Source organism: Triplophysa rosa, linkage group LG8 (genome assembly GCF_024868665.1).
Source record: "Triplophysa rosa linkage group LG8, Trosa_1v2, whole genome shotgun sequence".
NCBI lineage: Eukaryota > Metazoa > Chordata > Actinopteri > Cypriniformes > Nemacheilidae > Triplophysa > Triplophysa rosa.
In genome coordinates, this window is record NC_079897.1 from 16,911,263 (window position 1) to 16,930,811 (window position 19,549).

Here is a 19,549-nt window from a genome sequence, read left to right on the forward strand (position 1 = left end):
CTTCAGCAATGTTGACTTGATTTCAGACTTGGCAAATCTGAGCTCAGTTTTGTAACATCTCTTCTGAAATTCTAATGGAGACATTGTGAGATTTCAAAGTCTTTCTGTGTCTCTAAAATATTTAGCAAAGGTTTCCCTTAAATCACATCATTTAAATCAGAGATCATTTCTTTTTATGATTTTCTTTCTTATGGGTGGGAATGAAACAGCGTTTTGCATTATTTTTAATTAAAGCAAGAGTTCTCTATGACAGTGGAATTGTTCAGCTGTATTTGCATTTGACACTTGGGGAGTGTTAAATTTTGACCCTGACCTTAAGGCTTGCGGCGACATGAATATTATATTGAATTGACTCACTGGATTGAATCATAAACTAAGCAACATAAATGCATCCTTAAGCCATAAATGAACCTGACACAGCGGAAGTGAGCTTATGGCATACAAAACGGGTTTTGCATCCATCCTTTTGGCTTAGTTACTGTGTTTTGCGTAGGCCGGTATGTCCAACAGTAGTAGTATAGTTACATGGGTAGTAGTAAGATCATATATCATTCTGAACATTGCCAAAATACTTTCACACATATAACGTTTATCAAAATTAAAGACTCCTTGCCAATGCAAATATTTAATATTTCTCCCGTCTGCTGTCTGTCCATCACAGGTGTGTGAGATGGCGTGTTTAAAGCTCCACAGCCTGCTACAGACTGTGCTGTGTCTGTCCTGGGAGGAGGTGTGTTTTCTGCTGGGTCGTCTCGGTGCTCCGCTACGCCCTGTAAACTCAGATTCCGACCTTGGTAACGAGGCTCTTCTGAGTCCGCTGGTGCCCATCGTCCGAGCGCTTTTGGATCAGCATGCGGATCGCAACACCCTTCAAAACATGCTCCCCAACCTGCCCCCCACCAACGGCAGCCCGTCCTTCGCCCAAGATCTTCACAACTACTGCATCACCACCGAGTGGCAACACTTCTACCAGAACGACGTCAGTACCTTTTAACAGACACACAGTTAGATGTTTACTTCAGCGAGGCGTTTATGATAAGCTGGGCAGCTCGGTGTCAGTTACCACGAACGGGTTTTGTCTGACATTTTTTGGATAATAAAGATTTATAGTCTCGTCCCCCTGATTCTCTGACAAACACAACATTAAGTTCATCGTTTTACATAGGGTTTTGTTGTAAAGGATTATACGCACATGTTTTCTTTCATATAAACCGATGGTTGGTAGATAAGAACCAAGGAACGCATGTACTCATACAATGCTATAATGCACTGTTCCTTATACATTTAATTGGTATATTTAATATACCTTAAATTTCATTAGTATTTCTAAATCCGTCTGTCTTCAGGAGTGGTCTGACTTTAGATCTGTAAAGCGTCTCTCTTAAACATCATGTGTGATTAACTCACTGGACGTCTGTTTGTTTTAGCTTGAGGACTTTGACAGTTAATCCTCCTCCATTGTAGATATGATCTCTTTATTTAGACCCTCTAGAGAGGAAAGCTGCTCATCTTGTGCCAAAACATGAGGGAAAGATCCAGACTTATCCCCCCATCTCACAAATCCAAAACAAACCCTGTTTTTAAATTAAACAGACATCACGCTGTAAAGATCTGGACAGGATTTATGAGCTGAGGAGTGTGACAGCGTCTGGTTATAAATCTGCTCTGTTTGGACTGTTTGTATATACAAATCACATGTTCAACTACCATGCCCTGAATCTGGAAGCAAACCATGGTTTTCATGCCATGCCCAAATGTGTATCTAAGGAAGAGATAGAAAAGAGAAAAAAATGATGTTTTGTAACACACTGATATTGCATGTTTAAATATAGATGAAAGCAGGCTGGACTACACAGTGTTTACACCATAAATAAGGGGGTTTCTTTTACAGATGCGGTAAAAATTAAGAGACCATTCCAAATGTTCATTTAATCAGCATTTGGGTAGTTGATGAATACGCGCAGTAAAAAAAGATTTTTTGTAAAACACCATTTCTGAAGAAAAAATACACATATTTATTTAAGGTGAAGTCTGAAGTTTCAGAAAATATAAATTAGTCAACTCATTCGCCTGTTTTTTTGAGCATTTTTACTAAAATGTCCTATGGTGTGACATGGCAAGAATTAAGAAAAAAATCTCTTAACATATACAAATAGCACGAGAGAGATCTATATTCATCAATAGACTCTTATTTTCATGAAGTGTTATTTATTTAGTATGAAATTGTGAAATTACATATTTTTTTCCCCATGGCTTGTTTGTTTTCAATAAATATGAGACAAAATTTGCTGTCATCCTTTCAAAACTGATGAACATTATACTATTTTAAGATGAGTGATGACTATAACTCCCCTCCTGCAATACCCATGACTGTATTTTTTAAGATATTATGAGACAAAAACAAATTTGTGGTTCTTTCATGTGTGTCACACCAGAGGACATTATGTCACACCAAAGGACAGAAATTGTAGTTATTGCATGAGAAAGTGAGAGGAATTACACTTTTTTTATCTAACTTTGACAATGTTTTAAAAATGTATAGATATAAATGAATAAATTCATAGACAAAACATTACAATCTAAGGTAAAGAGGAAGAAAAAAATTACAAATTGTTTCCCCAGAAAACAATTCTCCCTACTGCACAGCACAGCTAATTGTTATTCAAACTATATTCATTAAGATGTGATTTAATTTTATAAAGTATTAGGCTGCTCTTTCTATAAGGAATCATTCAGCAGTATCAGAAAAGGCATCAACTAAAATGGTTGTAAATAAATATATAATAATCACAGTGAAATGAATGGATAAAATTGTCTGCTAAATGCCTAAATGTAAATAAAATAATTGCACTTATCAAAAATCTAATAAAATTGCTGCTAAACTAAAATATAATTTTAGTTATTAGAGTTAGTTACAAGTTGACTGTTTAAAATGGTTTGTTGCACACTCTACTGTAATTCTACTGTTTTATGAAATATTGATGTATTTTGTTGAATAATTTATGCCTGTAGGTGGAGCCCACTATGCAGCAGTATGAGCTGGACACTTTTGGGAAGAGTCATGACCTGATGTCCAACTTCTGGAACTCCTGTTTTGATGACCTCATGAGCACCGCCCAGAGGAGAGACAAAGATCGCTCCGACTGCAAAAACAAGTTTCAGGTACTGTATCAGTTCATCCTATTCATTAGGGACCCCGACTGATGCTGTTTTCCAGTATGATCAGATTTGGAATATTTCCCAACTCAAGCCTGGAAAAACGTCTGAATTTAGTAACATTAAAGGCATTTAGAAACACCAGAATATTCATGTTACTAATGCATAAGTATTGTTAAAACATTTAAAGTATTAACAGCTAATTCTGTAAAGACCTTAAGCTGGCCACAACAACAGCACAGTCTATTCTTTTCAACTTCGTAATTCTTGTCTTTTCCTTCTGATTGTTCTTTGTGATCCTTCTTTTCGCAGGAGCTCATCATTGAGCCGTACCTGAAGCGTGTGCGCTCAGAGAACAGCAGATATCACATCGTGCAGAAGATGATCAATGGCCAGCAGGTGGTGGTGTGGAGGCACTGGAAATCTCTGTACAGACTGCTCAGCAGTGAGAGAGGAGCCTGGGCTCTCAGGTCTGATGTCTCCATTACTGCTCTACCGTTCATATCACACACAATGCCCTTGAGATATTTATTAGAATGAAAATCTACTTTAAACCTGGCGAAGTTTTCTGATTATTATCCATTTCAAAATGAATCAGAAAGACAAGAAGTTTAATATTTTCAAATCACTAATCATGAATCATAGTGTCATAGTGTTTATTGAACAATTCTCAAATCAGGATCTGCAAACTTTAAGAAGTTGTTTAGAATTTGGTCAATGTTTCGTTATTCTTTTTTGTTGTTCAACTGATAATATAAGCCATTATGGAAAAATGGAGCATGTTCGGTAATGCTCTCAGAAACTGTAAACTGAGCTAAAGTTCAAGAGTGCTCAGTGAAGTTCACTTGAGTCAGTGCTGTATATTCCGATATTACATTACAGTAAGTGTGAACTGAAATGAAGTGTTTATGTTTCAGGGTTCAGACAGAGGTGAGGTGGAAGCTGTCGAGCGCGGAGACCTACTCGAAAATGCGTCTGAAGCTGGTGCCCAACTACGGCTTTGAATCCCATAAGGATGCCAGTGCATTGAGAGATAACATGGGTTAGTTGCACTGTTAATGACATGAATCATACAATTTATGGACATTGCTGCAGTAGCGTTGCACTGTTCCTCTTTTACGATGTTATGAGATTGTAATGAAATATTTGCACAATTGCATTTTTGTCAATGAAACTAATTTTAAACATTTAGACATGCACCTTCAGATCGAAACCTTTTTAAGATAATGAGAAACATTTCACTCAAGTGAAGTGGAAATCAAGATATAAATGGTAAAACATAATTAAATGCTTTCAGATAATAGATCTTAGAATGAAATAATTACTCTGATAGTCGTTCTCTCAGTGTCCATGTTTAAATGCTAAATGTTTGTATTTTTGTCTGTTATTGGCAGGAGCCGACAGTCCTCGCAGCTCCACGGAACCCCTGCCACTAGCTGTTGCCAAAGAAGCCAAAGTTAGTGATATGGAGGATGACAAACTAGAAGATGAGGACTTACCCTCGCTCGACCAGTGAGTGTCTCATTATCTCACAGCATGACAAAAATTCACTGCGAATAGTTTTGGTGTGAAAATGGATTTGCATATTTTGTGTTGTTTTGTCACATCAAACGTGCCCTTCAGATGAGGTTTGTTCAACCGAACACCAAAGGAATAGTTCACCCAAAAATGAAAATTCTTACACCATTTGCTCAGCCTCAAGTTTTATAAAATGCTTTGTTCTGTTGAACGCAAAAGAAGATATTTTGAAGAATATGGGAAACTACACCGTTTTTGGGTACCATTGACTACTATATTAGTACTATATTACTATGGAAGTCAATAGTTCCCCAGAACTGTTTGCATACAAACGTTCTTCTAATTATCTCTGTTTGTGTTCAGCGGAACAACAAATTTCAAACCGTTTGGAGTAAATTATGACAAAATGTTCATTTTTGGGTGAACTATCCCTTTAAGTGTATTCTAAGCCGGGTGCTGTGGTATTGATTACAGAATATTCATTCCACAGGACAGAGGAGGGTGAGGAGGAAAGTCAGAAAGAGAAGCTAGTGCTCTCAGAGGATTGTGAGCTCATCACTATTGTTGCCGTGGTACCAGGTCGTCTGGAGGTCACAACACATCACCTGTACTTCTATGATGGCAGCAGCGAGAAAGAGGAGACAGAGGAAGGTGGGTGTTCCAGCCGCCGTCACCCCTTATGACAAGACTGTCATTATTTTTATTAAATGGTAAAAGTTCAGAAATGATGTTTAGGATGAGGTCATGACAAATGTTTGCTTCTTGCAGGTATAGGGTTTGATTTCAAGAGGCCATTGTCACAGTTAAGAGAGGTCCACCTGAGGCGCTACAACCTGCGGAGATCCGCTCTCGAGCTGTTCTTCATCGACCAGGCACACTACTTCATCAACTTCCGGAAGGGGGTGAGCGAGACTGGTGCACTGTGGGATTGATAGATGTCATCACAGAACAAATTGAACCTAGAGCATTTCTTTACTTTGATTGTTCATGTGTGAGTTTGTGTTGGTTCTTCTTCTTCAAAGCTACGGAACACGGTCTACACCAGGATTCTGGGTCTCAGACCACCTAACCTGTTCTACTTCGGGTCTCGCTCTCCTCAGGAGCTCCTGAAAGCCTCCAACCTTACTCAGGTATGAGATAAAGCACATAGATGGAACATTTTACATTCTTGTTATGAATTAAAGAGATCTAAGAAATATTGCATGTTGTTGGAGCTGTGGCCTGTTGGTTAACGCATGTTATGACACATTGAGCTTTTGGTGATATGGAAGATTCTGGTTCGAATCCCATTTCCGCTCTCACGTGTTTCTTTAAGTAGCAGAATGCTACGAAATGTGCAAATATAGCACATTCATATGTGACCCTGGATCACAAAACCAGTCTTAAGTAGCAACGGAACATTTTTAGTAAAAGACAAAAATAAATTGTGTGGGTCAAAATTATCGATTTTTCTTTTATGCCAAAAATCATTGGGATATTAAGTAAAGATCATGTTCCATGAAGATCTTTTGTAAATTTCCTACCTTAAATGTATAAAAACTTTATTTTTGTGAGTGGATGGTCTGCCACAGTGCCCCTGATTAACAACTTCAAAGGTAATTTTCTCAATATTTTATTTTTTGCGCTCTCAGATTCCATAGTTTTAAACGGTTGTATCTCAGTCAGATAGTGTCCTATTCTAACAACTCATACATCAATGGAAATCTTATTTATTCAGCTTTCAGATTATGTAAAAATCTCAATTTCAAAAAATTGACCCATTAGACTGGTTTTGTTGTCCAGGGTCACATATGTGTGTGTGTATTGGTGTTTTTGTTTCAGAGATGGATTTGCAGAGAGATCTCCAATTTTGAGTACCTGATGCAGCTCAACACCATTGCTGGTCGCACATACAATGATTTGTCCCAGTATCCAGTGGTGAGTTTGCACACAGCTGATGTATTGTTTGTGTTGGTTATTGCACCGGTCTCACTTCGTGTGTGTGTGTGTGTGTGTGTGTGTGTGTGTGTGTGTGTGTGTGTGTGTGTGCGTGTGTGTNTGTGTGTGTGTGTGTGTGTGTGTGTGTGTGTGTGTGTGTGTGTGTGTGTGTGTGTGTGTGTGTGTGTGTGTGTGTGTGTGTGTGTGTGTGTTTTAGTTCCCATGGCTGTTGTGTGATTACACGTCTCCTGAATTGGATCTGGAGGACCCAGCAGTGTTCAGAGATCTGTCCAAACCCATAGGTGTTGTCAACCCTCGCCATGCACAGACTGTCAGAGAGAAGTAAGATCATGTCGGAGTCCTTACTGCATTTTTGTAGATTTTGCTAAAGCCTTAATTACAAAACTGTTACTATCTTGTTAAAGGAACAGTTCGCCTAAATATGAAAATTCTCTCAACCTGCCTATCCAGATGTTTATGACTTTGTTCTTCAGTTGAACACAAACAAAACATTTCATGTTATAATGCGATCATGTTATCTTTTTTTATTACACGGCTCGTTGGAATGCTTGATTCTGATTGGCCAGTCGCGACATTTGCAGGTTCATTATTCACAGATAACAACCTCTCAAATCTAATAACACACGGTAACCCAGATGCAGCAAATCATTTTGACAGGGTTTTTTTTGTCAAATTAAATATAAGTATGTCTTTTAATAACATAAATGACATTATATTTACAAACGATTAAACCCAATTGCCTGTTCGTGACATTTGATCGTCATTTCTTACCTTAAAACCGAAAGTAAACGGCGTTTCCTCACGGAAGGTCAACATTCGGTAAAAATGAGCTAATAAAATATTTCAAATTCACATTTCATGTCCAGTTTTTTTTCTCATGTGGCAAGTAGCCGTTTAATAAGCGGGACAATGTACAAGCAGCCGGCTGTTATCGCGAAATAAGCCCCTTCATTATCCCTTACATAAGGGAGCAAAAATGACAAAGCCTGAACAGTTGCATAGTTTTCCATGGATAATGCAACATATCTAAATAAGCTCAAAGTAGTTTTGTCTCACAAACGTATTGTTTCGCTTCAGAAGACATTTATTAACCCGCAGGACATATGTGCCTTTTGCTGCTTCATAAATTGATTACTTTGTCAATTTGAGTCAGTTACGAGAGATTTTTCGCATTTGAGTGAACCATTCCTGTTCGGCAGTTAATAAAAAGTCACTATTTTTTTATAGCGATGCTGGCCTTCTGAAACGTCGTATGTTCAATTTCGCTGTTTTTCAGCTAACGGAAAATCACTGTACTTTTTCAATGATTACAGACTGTGTTGTCCAACCTGACAAGCACTTTTTAATACGTTTGAATGGTTAGATTTTTGCAAAACTCAGTGACAAACATAAAGGGTGACTAATAATAATGATTTATGACAAAAAATAGAAATCACTAATTATGGAGATACGAGGTTTTGGAAGGACAGCGACAATATATGAAATAAGTAACAACACATCTATAGTAAGCCACTTACTGTACAGTGGATGTATCAAATGTTTACAAAGCATAATATACTGTATATTATGAAACTGCATAGCCAGAGGAAGAAAACATCACAAATCACACTCGATGAATTTCAATAAAACAAATGTGAATGAAATGTATTTGTAGTCTTTCAGCTGAATGGCTGAGTGTCTTGTTTGTTTGTTGATCAGGTACGAGAGTTTTGAGGACCCTACAGGCACTATTGATAAGTTTCACTATGGCACACACTACTCGAATGCTGCAGGGGTCATGCACTACATGATCCGCACTGAACCCTTTACTTCATTACATATACAGCTGCAGAGCGGCAAGTAAGACCTGACTCACACACACACCAATGCATTACACAACAGTGATGTTAGACTTCAAGTGTTGCTTTTGTCTATAATATAAATGGTGAATGAATGTATTGACATAAATGAATTTAAAAAGCTTATTTATCTTTGATTTTTGTGTAGTTTTAGTTGATTTATAGAATCATTTTGACACTCTCAAACTATAAAAGTGCTGTATGTACATGCACAAATGTATATTTCACCGAAATCCAACCAGTTTGATAAAACGAAATATTACAGTAAATTTTGCAAAGGAAATGTCATATAGTGCGTAGGTAGTGTAAGTGCATTAAAGGTCCAGAGTGTCATTTTTTGGAGGATCTATTGACAGAAATGCAATATGATATACATAACTATGTGTTCAGAGGTGTATAAAGAGCTTACACAATGAAGTGTTTTTATTACCTTAGAATGAGCTATTTCTGTCTGCATACACCGCGGGTCCCCTTCCATATAATTCGCCATGTTCTGTCAGCCGTCGTAGTTTTTCGAACGGGAGGGGTGGAGTGAGCCGTTGGTTGCAGTTCGCAACCTGGCCGCTAGATTTCACTGACTGGACCTTTAAAGGCAGAGTTCACCTCAAAATAAGAATTTTGTCATCATTTATTCCCCCTAATGTCTTTCAAAACATTGGAACACAAAAGAAGATATTTTGTGAAATGTCTCAGTGGTTTTGTTTCTAACCTAACAGGTTCGAAATGACACGAGGCTGAGTAAATGAGGAAAGAATTGATCCCTTTAACAATTGACCACTAGGTTGCAGTGTTGTTGGTTGGTTTTGAAGTCATCAGATATAGGTCTGTGGGTCGGCTCTGACATATTTGTGTTTGTGTGTAGATTCGATTGTGCTGATAGGCAGTTTCATTCAGTAGCGGCGGCGTGGCAGGCCCGTATGGAGAGTCCAGCTGACGTGAAGGAGCTCATCCCAGAGTTCTTCTACTTCCCAGAGTTCCTGCAGAACTTGAATGGTCAGTATGTTTGTCTGAAGCTTTTCAGAAAGACACTATATGAAAACCATTGAAATATGTTTAATGGATTATCACGTTAGTCACATGCTGCTGTGTGTGTCTTCAGGGTTTGATCTGGGCTGCCTTCAGATGAGTAACGAAAAGGTGAACAATGTGGTGCTTCCAGCCTGGGCATCTTCACCTGAAGACTTCATTAGAAAACACCGCAAAGCTTTGGTATGAAAAACACAACACGCATACCGTTTGAATCTAACCTTGCTCTGAAGTAAATAAATACAAAGAAAAACATTTCTGTAAATTGTAAATATTTCGCTGTGCAGGAAACACTGGTTTACTGCATCCATATTGTTTTACGCCTGACACAAACCCGCTCTCCCTGTATGTGTGTGTTTAAAGGAGAGTGAGCATGTGTCCGCTCACCTGCATGAATGGATCGATCTGATATTCGGTTATAAGCAGCGAGGACCAGATGCAGTGGAAGCTCTGAATGTCTTCTACTACTGCACTTATGAGGGTAAGAACCCACTGACCTCCTTATTAAGACGCTGAATAAACCTGCATGAGTGTTTAAACACGCTTCATAACGTGTTCTTTTGGGTTGAAACATGTTCCTGCCTGGAGAGAAACGTTGTGTGTCTTGGCTCTCAGGTGCTGTGGATCTGGACGCCATCGCTAATGAAACGGAGCGGAAGGCCCTTGAAGGCATCATCAGTAACTTCGGCCAGACGCCCTGTCAACTTCTCAAGGTGGGACCCTAGACAGATATTTCATGTGTAGTGAGGCAGCATAGCGCTTTTCTGGATCGAGGGAGGAGGTCCACATCTAAACTAATCCAGATAGAATTGAAAAGTGTTTTTGTTTGAAAATTTTGTCCATACTAGTGTTTTCAAGTGTTTTCTAAAAGGTTGCTCAAACACACTCAAGCATCTGGAAGTCCTTACATCTTGGTACTACACCTAAGTAACATAAGACAATTTCCATTGTGCGCTTTTTACTTTCCACCCCTTGCTGCTGCAATGTTGGGGAGCTTTTTAATTGGATGGACAATGAAGTGAAGTTGTTGATGTAGGTAAGACAAATCTAAATAAAAGTAATAAAATAAAAATTGATAATTAAATAAATTAAAAAAATTAAATGATAAAGTTATGAATATGAGTAATAAAATAAAAAATGATAAATGAAGTAATACACATAAGTAATAAATAAAATGATAAACAAAACAGGAAAAAATGCAAGTAATCAAATGCAATCTAAAAAATAAATATAAGTAATAAAATAAAAAATGATAAAGAAAGTACCAAACGTAAGTAATAAAAAAACACAGGAAATTGTAAGTAATAAAAAATATGAACAATAAAGAAGTAAACATAAGTAATAAATAAAACTATAAATAAGCAAGTGAAAAGTGTAAGTAATAAAATAATATAAGAAAAATAAATAAAGTAATAAATATAAGTAATAAAATAAAATGATAAAGTAATAAGTGTAAGTTATGGAATAAAATATAATAAATAAAGTGATAAACTTAAGTAATACATAAAATAATACATAAATGAATAAAGGAAAAGTGTAATAAAATAAAATATGAACAAAAATAAGGTAATATACTGTAAGTAAGAATTATATTGGACAGCATTGCTTTGGACCGAATAGATCACACTTGTTATAATATAATTGTATTCACATTTATATGTTACTTGCAAAAAAACATTTTAGCTACATTTCTTTAATGTAAAAGCTGTTCTTTAGACCCAGATATGTGATCTTCCAGCAGGGGCTGTTTGGATGACATTAGCCAATCCCTTGACAGCTTGATGTAAAACTGTTATTTGTATTTCTGTATTCTTGCAATGTATTGTGGGTAATACAGCACAACTCATTTAAAGTGTTGGTCTTTATTCAGGAGCCTCACCCTACCCGTATGTCAGCTGAGAACGCGTTCAGACGGCAGGCCCGCCTCGACGTGTTACCCCCCAACCTTTTTGATCAGCTTAATAAACTGCGATCCTTCAAGGAGGTAAGGGGTTTTTTATCATCTCATTCGAACTGTTGCGCTGTGATTTGTCACAGTGATGTAAAAAGTGTTTGTTTGCTGATTTAGGTGGTGAGTGATGGTCTGCCACTAGTACAAGCTGTGGTTCCCAGAAATCAAACCCGCTCCTTCATCATTCCAGGATCTGATATACTGGTAAGATTAGAAATGGCCTTGCTGATTTTGTAGACCCCTGCGGCTTTTGTAACAAATCCGCCGCGTTCAGATTTCAAGACAATTACTGTCAAACTTCAGATCTCCTGCCGTGTGCAGTGTTCCTGCTATTATATAATATCCGTCAATAAAAGGTCAAACGTGTTTATGCCATTTTTTGGTTGAATTTCTGTTAGTTGTGGTATTGAAGGGCTATACATAAAGGAGTAGTTCACCTTCAAAATGAAAATTCATTTTTCATTCAAAAATCATTTACACGCCCTCTTGTCATTTCTTTCTTTCTTCTGCAGAACACAAAAGAAGATATTTTGAAAAATGGTGATAACAGAACAGCACAGCCCCCCATTCTCTTCTGTTGTAACCCGTGCAAGTTAATGGGGGGGGCTGTTAACAACATTCTTCAAAATATTTTCTTTTGTGTTCTGTGGAAGAAAGAAAGTCATACAGGTTTGAAATGACAAGAGGGTAAATGTAAGTAAATATTGACAGAATTTTCATTTTGAAGGTGAACTATCCCAGGTCCTTCAAACTTTGTGAGTTCTTTTTACACTCACAATGCATCATTTACATTTACGCATCAATTGCATTGAATTAAACTATATTTTATAAATAAATGCCAGCCAATATGCTAAACCTGCACAACTGTGTCTTATTTGCGATGAAGGTTACAGTAAACGCTAATGGGATGATTGGGACTCATAGCTGGCTGCCATATGACAAAACCATCGCCAATTATTTCACCTTTACTAAAGACTCAACTATGAACAACCCAAAGTAAGTGTGCACATACACACATATCTCATAAACAAGATGTGAGGTGTGACGGCATGAGGTTTCGATTAGGCAGAAAGTCGTGTTATGGTGACAACTTGGGTGCGCGGACGAAACATCAAAGGGTTTATAGCAGCATAAACTCGGTTGAGATTCTGATGGTTTGGCTGCTGTACGTTCTATGAATGTACTTCAGAAAAATCAGGTTCTTTATAGTTACAGCGAATTTGCTGTCTGATAATGTGTTGACTCTAAAGGGGAAAACAAAATATCGATCCCTTTGATGTTCTACCACTGTTTGTGATGACAAGTTTGGACGTAATTGTTGGTACTAACCTTTTGTTTGATCTATGTTCAGGACCCAGCGGTTCCTCAGCGGGCCGTTCTCCCCAGGGGTAGAGATCGGGTCCCAGGTGCTGGTGGTGTCCAGTGACGGGCGTCTGTTGTTCAGCGGGGGGCACTGGGACTGCAGTCTGAGGGTCACTATGTTAGGCAAGGCCAAGCTGGTGGGCAGGATCTGCCGTCACATAGGTGAGAGACGTCCGTTTGACAAAGATGTACTGAAATAGATTGAGAAGTCGAGAAGCAGCTGGGGGAATAAAAATGAGCTTGTGGTTTGAGAGATGTTAATCGAAATAACATGAGCGGCTGTTGAATAAAAAACTGAACAAGCGTGTCAAGCAAGTACAGGTAGTTGAGGTTTATAAATGCTCTGATGATATTTTCCTTGTCATCACTGCTAAAAAATGTTACATTTTTGTTACAAATCATTTTTTGTTTGAATTGTCTCTACCAAACAGAAAACAATGAACATCAATTCATTTGTTAAATCGCACACTTCCATACTATATAGAATGTGAACTGAATAGTAAAATATACAAATATAAAATAAACGAAATATTTGCAAGACAAAAAAACATGCACCATATCAATACTTATAAAATAATATGACAACATAGGTCTGAACCAATAAGGCAAGTGATCACCTTGCCCAAAACTTTCTCACACCCTAGTCCATCAGGCCATCCCTAATGTTGAGCCCTGAAGCAGATTTGCTTTCAAATGTTTATACTGTACATGCAGTTATAATACATAAACAAATAAATGACTGTCACGAAGACTAACCATTGTGCATTTCTGTGGAACGTAGATGTGGTCACATGTCTGGCTTTGGATCTGTGTGGTATCCACCTCATCTCTGGCTCACGGGACACCACCTGCATGATTTGGCAGGTCCTTCAGCAGGTTCGCTGCCACTTTATCACACTTCAAACTTGAATTATTATGAAGAAAATAATAAGTCTGCATCATTATACTGAAAGTCATGAATGTTCTTGTTTTTGTAATGTAGGGTGGTTTCTCCAGCGGTCTGTCTCCGCGGCCGGTGCAGGTGCTCTGCGGTCACGACCAGGAAGTCACGTGCGTTGCTATCAGCACTGAGTTGGATATGGCAATCTCGGGGTCAAAGGTCAGTCTAAATCAGCCAAACACTTGTTAAACTCCTGGCCTGTTTGGGTTCTGATCTTTCTCACGATGTGACACCACCCGGTTGTTCTCACACTCCATATCTGCGTTTCTGTTACCCAGGATGGCACGGTTATCATGCACAGCGTGCGGCGCGGACAGTACCTGCGGACCCTGAGACTGCCGTGTGAGGGCTGCATTCCCGCTCCTGTGGCTCGGCTGGAGGTCGGCATGGAGGGGCACATAGTGGCACATACTGTTACGGAGGGGCGCTCAGTTGGAAAGGTGCTGACTGACGAAAGAACACTAAATGCTCTATAGTGTATCTCTTTTTTTAATGCGACGCTTTAATTTAGTTTATATTTAGATTCATTCGTTTTTCAAGAAATTTCAGGTTCAATATTTTGCGTAAAAAATTTATGTATTTCATGACAATTTTCCCCGCCCCATGTAATGAAAAAAAGTGGATTGAAATATGAACCTGAGTTTCATGACATATAGCCATATATGTTTTACTCTCTGTAGGACAAGTATGCACTGCATGTGTATTCAGTGAATGGCACTCTGTTAGCATCTGCGACCTTGGATGAAAAGATTACAGCCACGCACCTGGTGCCTCACTACCTCATTGTGGGCACACAACAGGGGAACCTCCACATTCGAGAATTATACAGGTAAACACACTTATAACTTCTATAAGTGTAAGTCTTATATAGTTTTATAGTTTCGGTTTAGAAGAGCCTAGCTGTTTAGTATGACCTGTATTGGTCATTTTTGGATTCTTTTTCAAAAAATCATTTTTAATTAATCCGATGTGTCATCACAGTATGTCTCCGACTGCTGTGTCCATGTGTCTCATTCCAAAGTCTCAAGGTGTCTGTCTTTGTGCGCAGCTTGAATCCGGCTGTGGGGCCTTTGGCTCTGAAAGTCCCTGTGCGGTGCGTGTCTGTCACGAAAGAGAACAGTCACATTCTGGTGGGTCTGGAGGATGGCAAACTCATCGTGGTGGGAGCAGGCAAACCAGAGCAGGTGTGTGAATTAGAGAAAGTTTTAATATAACGCACTGAAATGATACTAAAATAGTTCTCACTGAGCACATACAGTGATTGACTATATTAACATAATCTGCTAACAAACATATAAAATCCCAGGATAAAATCTTAGTCATCAAATCACACACGTGATGTTAAAGTGACAGGTCACCCAAAAACAAAATTTTTGTCATCATTTACTCACCCTCATGTCATTTCAAACCTGTATGACTTTCTTTCTTCCACAGAACAAAAAAGAAGATATTTTGAAGAATGTTGATAATTGGTCCCCATTCACTTGCATTGGTTTTGTGTCCATACAATAGAAGTCAATGGGGGCCAGTGCTGTTCACTTTCTTCAAAATATCTTCTTTTGTGTTCTGCGGAAGAAAGACAGACATAAAGGTTCTAAATGACATATCCCTTTAATAAATAAAATGTAGTTTTTTACAGGCAATGTGACATACTGTATGTACAGCTACCAGTTTGAAGCACTCTTTATTTTTTATGTCAGTCTTTTCAAAAAAAGTGTTATTAGCTTATCATAATAAATATTAATAGACTTCCACTTTACACACTTGGTCAGGGTTTTTAACTTTGTTCTTATATGTTAAAGAAGTAGTTCACTTCAAAATTAAAATTTCATGATGATTTTATGTGTCATACAATGTGTTTATTTCTTCTGTCGAAAACAAATTGAGGCTTTTGAGGAATTTAGCTTTCCAGGGTTCTTCCATATAATGCACTTCAACCAGGGGCTGTTGGTTAAGCTCCAAATTTCAGTTTCATCACAGCTTCAAAAGGTTCTAAACAACGCAAGCTGATGAATAAGGGTGTTGTCTAGCAAACGATTAGTCATTTTACATGAAAACAAAATAATTATATACTTTTTAAACACAAATACACGGCTTGCTTTGCCTCCACTATGCATGTCCACGACTTCCGTATCACGCAATCCTGTTGGAAAGGTTACTCGTGACGTAGATTTCAAAATATTTAAACATCCCTGATATGCACACGAACTGACCAATAATCTTTAAACAATAATCTTGCATAAAGACATAACTTGTCATTCAACATCCAAGTACTTTTGAACGGCCTTTCTCCACACTCGTAAACACTGTGGGTCGGAACTTCCGCGTGACCTTTCCAACGTGATTACGTTGTACGTGAAGTCGTGGACGCGCTACATGGAGGCACTCCGAGGCAGTGCAAGCCATATATTTATGTTTACAATTTGTATATATGTATTTTTTTCTTCGCTAGACAACACTCTTATTCATCGGCTGGTGCCGTTTAGAGCCTTAAGGCTAAAATACACTACAAGACTTTTGCTCAGATTTTGCCCAGATTTTCAGTCTGGACTTGTTGCAGAAAGTCTGTGCCAGTCTGCAGATTTGATCAGTTAGTGTGTTTCTATCTGAAACTTTCAAAAAGTCTGCAAGTGTGTGATGTCTAGTTAAAAAAAATCTGTTCAGATTTAAAAAATCTTGTAGTGTATTCCAGCTGCGATAAGACTGAAATTTGGACCTGAACCAACAGCCCCCCGTTCAAGCCCATATTCTTCAAATTCATGTATTCATTATGCCTTGGTTGAATCCATATCTTTTCAATATTCAAATATTTTGTTCTCAGGTTCGATCTTCGGTTTCCCGTCGACTGTGGGGCTCCACGCGCAGAATCTCCCAGGTGTCATCAGGAGAGACGGAGTACAACCCTGTCGAGCCTGATGGAAAATAAGCATCCAACATGCTCTCCACGTGCCTTTACCTGCAGAAGAGACGTGGCTCGCCGTCACCGGTCCTGCAGTGCAGGTCCAGAAACACTCCAGAGAGCAAAGGGAAAAGAAAATTCTTCTTTAAAATGCAATGATTTATACTGCTTTTAACAAGTAGACAGTCCAAAGATCATTGGAATCGAGCTGTCACCTTCAGACTCGGTGAACGTTGACAGCTTGTCGCCAGTCTTGACGTCTCCCGGCTGAACTTTGACTTTTTAAAAGCAGTGTGTGCTATCCTGTGAATCACAGACTGCCTTCTCGCTGGCTGGAGCTCAAGGCACTGAAGTTCAGAGTGGTGAACTTTCAGTCACTGGGTGACAAATCGTCATCACCTGAGCCATTGTTTAGTATAACAGATCTTACTATGCTGATTTTTGCCTTGCTGGTCACTCTGTGGTCAGCACTGTGTCGCTGGTACTTTGTCTGACACTTGAATACTTTCCTAAATAAGTGCTGTTGTCTAAACAGCCTGAATATTTTCTGTAGGACAAGCATTTTAACTCTGTTTATGTGTATGGATGCGGGTGTTAGTGTTACTTGCAGATTTTTAGAGTAACGCAATAATTATGAATGCACCTGAATAGGAACAAGTGCTTTTCACTTTTGTGTAATGATGTGATGTGCTTTGAGCCCTGCTAAGTCTTAAGACTTGATTCAGTACCTCTGGTGCCTTAAAACGTGTGATTGTATATCGTAATAGTTGTTGTTATTGCATTATGAAAAAACGAACGAACTCTTTCTGATCACTTGGTTTGGTCCTGCTGATACAAACTCTTTCCTTTTCTCCATTGGCACACTGGTTTTCCTTCATTGTGTGAATCTCTCGTATCCTGTTATATAGAGGAAGTGCCTTTCCTGTCTCTGAGGGATTGACGGACATTCTCGCAGTCGCCAAAACTCCCCAAAAAATCTTTTCCTATACAATGAGTGCAGTGAGTTCTTTCACTGGACAGCGGAAATTGCACTTGATGTGAAAACAGAAAAATTGGTTTCATCTGCTTTTGGCGTCTTTTGATGTTGCGGCCACATTTCAGGCCCACGCGGAGTCTGTGCCTGCATATTTGCATGGAAACGGGCTCGACACACCCTCTGTCCCTCATGTGTTTATCAAATGTTTTAGCTTATTAATTATGCCTTCTGCAAAGTGTCTAGTCTGGTAAGTTTCATTTAGCACATTTTACTGTATCTAAAGCCATTCCTCACATTTTCCCCTGAAATCAGCACTCAGAAAACATCATAAATGTCAGCAGATTCTGTCTGGGTCTGGTCGTAATGGTTTTGGCACATGCTTGGGTGCGGTCTTATATGAGGCCTGCACCACCTGCAAATAAATGCACTCATTTACAGCCTAATCCGATAGTTCTTCTTATGCCTTCTGTCTCATTTTGCTCTTTTTTTCTACAAATAAGTGCCTCGGCCGCTGTCCTTCATTAGAATCGTGTAACTATTTGTAATATGTGAAACACACACCAGCTTGTCTTAATTGTCGTGTGAATGTGTCTGTTGGCTGGGACCACAACTCTGTAACCATTGGAATTTTGTGTCTGAATTATTTTTTATTGATGCACTGAATGCTTTGAAGGCTGAGCTGTGTGTGCAGTGTCTGTGAGACACATGGGAAAGTTAGAGGACACATTTTGCTGACTTGAATAGACTGGATGCATTCAAAATGCTGCTGGATGGCAAAGTCACAGGAAAGATAAAGAAACGCTGCGACACATCGGCCAGCAGCTACACTGTTTAATACCACTTTTCCCTCAGAAGTCTTTATCACTGCACTCCTGTAGTCAAACACTGCCACCTGAGAAACTTATACTGTATGTTGGTGTAGTTTAAGGGAAGCATTCTTAAAAATAATGCATTATTTGTTCACTGTATTTCCGGTAATCCTTTGGTACATATGCACAAACTCTTGCACAATGTCTTTTTAAATGATCATGGAAATCGAATGATGCTGTTTGAAAACTTGTGTGTTCGGAAACTGAAGCCATAAGACATCCTTTTTATAAACCGCTTATGACTAATCACTCTGCGAAAACACTGTTCAGTGTGAACTATTTGATGTTGTCAGGCAGATTTGAATTGTATTGTTTTAATGAAAGAGTCGACTTTAAATGAGATCTTTGTTGCACATGTCTTCTGCCCATCTCTGTTTCACAGCTTTCCTGTTTGTGTGAGTTATGCAGTTGTGTACATGCATATTGCTACTTTTGAATAAATATAAAAGTCTATATAAATTGATTTGCCCTGGAATGCATTTAGTTTTCAAAGCAAAATATCAAGCCATGTGGTATTTACTAGAAATAGCACAGACCTAAGCAAAATAATTACAGAAATTACAGAATAGCTGATATGAAGAGTTCATTTGCAAAAACACACAACTCCGTTTTTCTCAAAAAAATCATGTATTTTTTTCTCTTGTGCATTCCAAGTTATATCAATCAAACTGCAGTTGGGTTGTTTTGATTAAGTAAAAAATTCTCAAAAAAAATACAGTTATCTAACTGTAGTTCTATCTAATCTATCTAATTTTTTTTTAAAAAGGGGGTTGTCTGTTTTCGCAAATAAACTCTTCATTGTTAATTGTTAAGACTGTCCGTAGTTTAAATGTTAAACTACATCTGCGGTTAGTCTTAACTTATTTGTAGCTCTTTTTACAGTTTTGTATTATTGCGAAGCAGCTTTACAGTAAATACACATCAGGGCAGACAGTAGAGAATAAATAAGAAATCACAAAATGTACAGAATACTAAAATAATGTTGCATTTTTCAGTTCGCTTTAAATCGAAGATACTAACTGTCAAAATAATTGTAGATTTTTAATGTTTATAGTGCTATTAAACACGTATGTGTA

General features: G+C 38.3%; 1 protein-coding gene across 2 annotated transcripts in view; it reads left to right on the forward strand.

The window, feature by feature from the left end:
• nbeal2 (neurobeachin-like 2) overlaps positions 1-19,080 on the forward strand; it is a 54,359-nt gene extending 35,279 nt beyond the window's left edge. For both annotated transcript variants that reach the window (XM_057339471.1, XM_057339472.1), the window contains 25 exons: positions 662-979; positions 3,013-3,162; positions 3,469-3,626; positions 4,074-4,198; positions 4,551-4,668; positions 5,165-5,325; positions 5,443-5,576; positions 5,697-5,804; positions 6,496-6,591; positions 6,809-6,933; positions 8,311-8,451; positions 9,313-9,443; positions 9,550-9,659; positions 9,840-9,957; positions 10,092-10,189; positions 11,347-11,460; positions 11,545-11,631; positions 12,314-12,423; positions 12,779-12,951; positions 13,571-13,665; positions 13,772-13,888; positions 14,008-14,169; positions 14,410-14,558; positions 14,778-14,913; positions 16,551-19,080. In XM_057339471.1, the coding sequence (XP_057195454.1) occupies positions 662-979; positions 3,013-3,162; positions 3,469-3,626; positions 4,074-4,198; positions 4,551-4,668; positions 5,165-5,325; positions 5,443-5,576; positions 5,697-5,804; positions 6,496-6,591; positions 6,809-6,933; positions 8,311-8,451; positions 9,313-9,443; positions 9,550-9,659; positions 9,840-9,957; positions 10,092-10,189; positions 11,347-11,460; positions 11,545-11,631; positions 12,314-12,423; positions 12,779-12,951; positions 13,571-13,665; positions 13,772-13,888; positions 14,008-14,169; positions 14,410-14,558; positions 14,778-14,913; positions 16,551-16,655 (3,339 nt within the window). In that variant the 3' untranslated portion in view covers positions 16,656-19,080. The remainder of the gene's footprint in view (positions 1-661; positions 980-3,012; positions 3,163-3,468; positions 3,627-4,073; positions 4,199-4,550; positions 4,669-5,164; positions 5,326-5,442; positions 5,577-5,696; positions 5,805-6,495; positions 6,592-6,808; positions 6,934-8,310; positions 8,452-9,312; positions 9,444-9,549; positions 9,660-9,839; positions 9,958-10,091; positions 10,190-11,346; positions 11,461-11,544; positions 11,632-12,313; positions 12,424-12,778; positions 12,952-13,570; positions 13,666-13,771; positions 13,889-14,007; positions 14,170-14,409; positions 14,559-14,777; positions 14,914-16,550) is intronic.
• Positions 19,081-19,549: the final 469 nt, after the last annotated feature.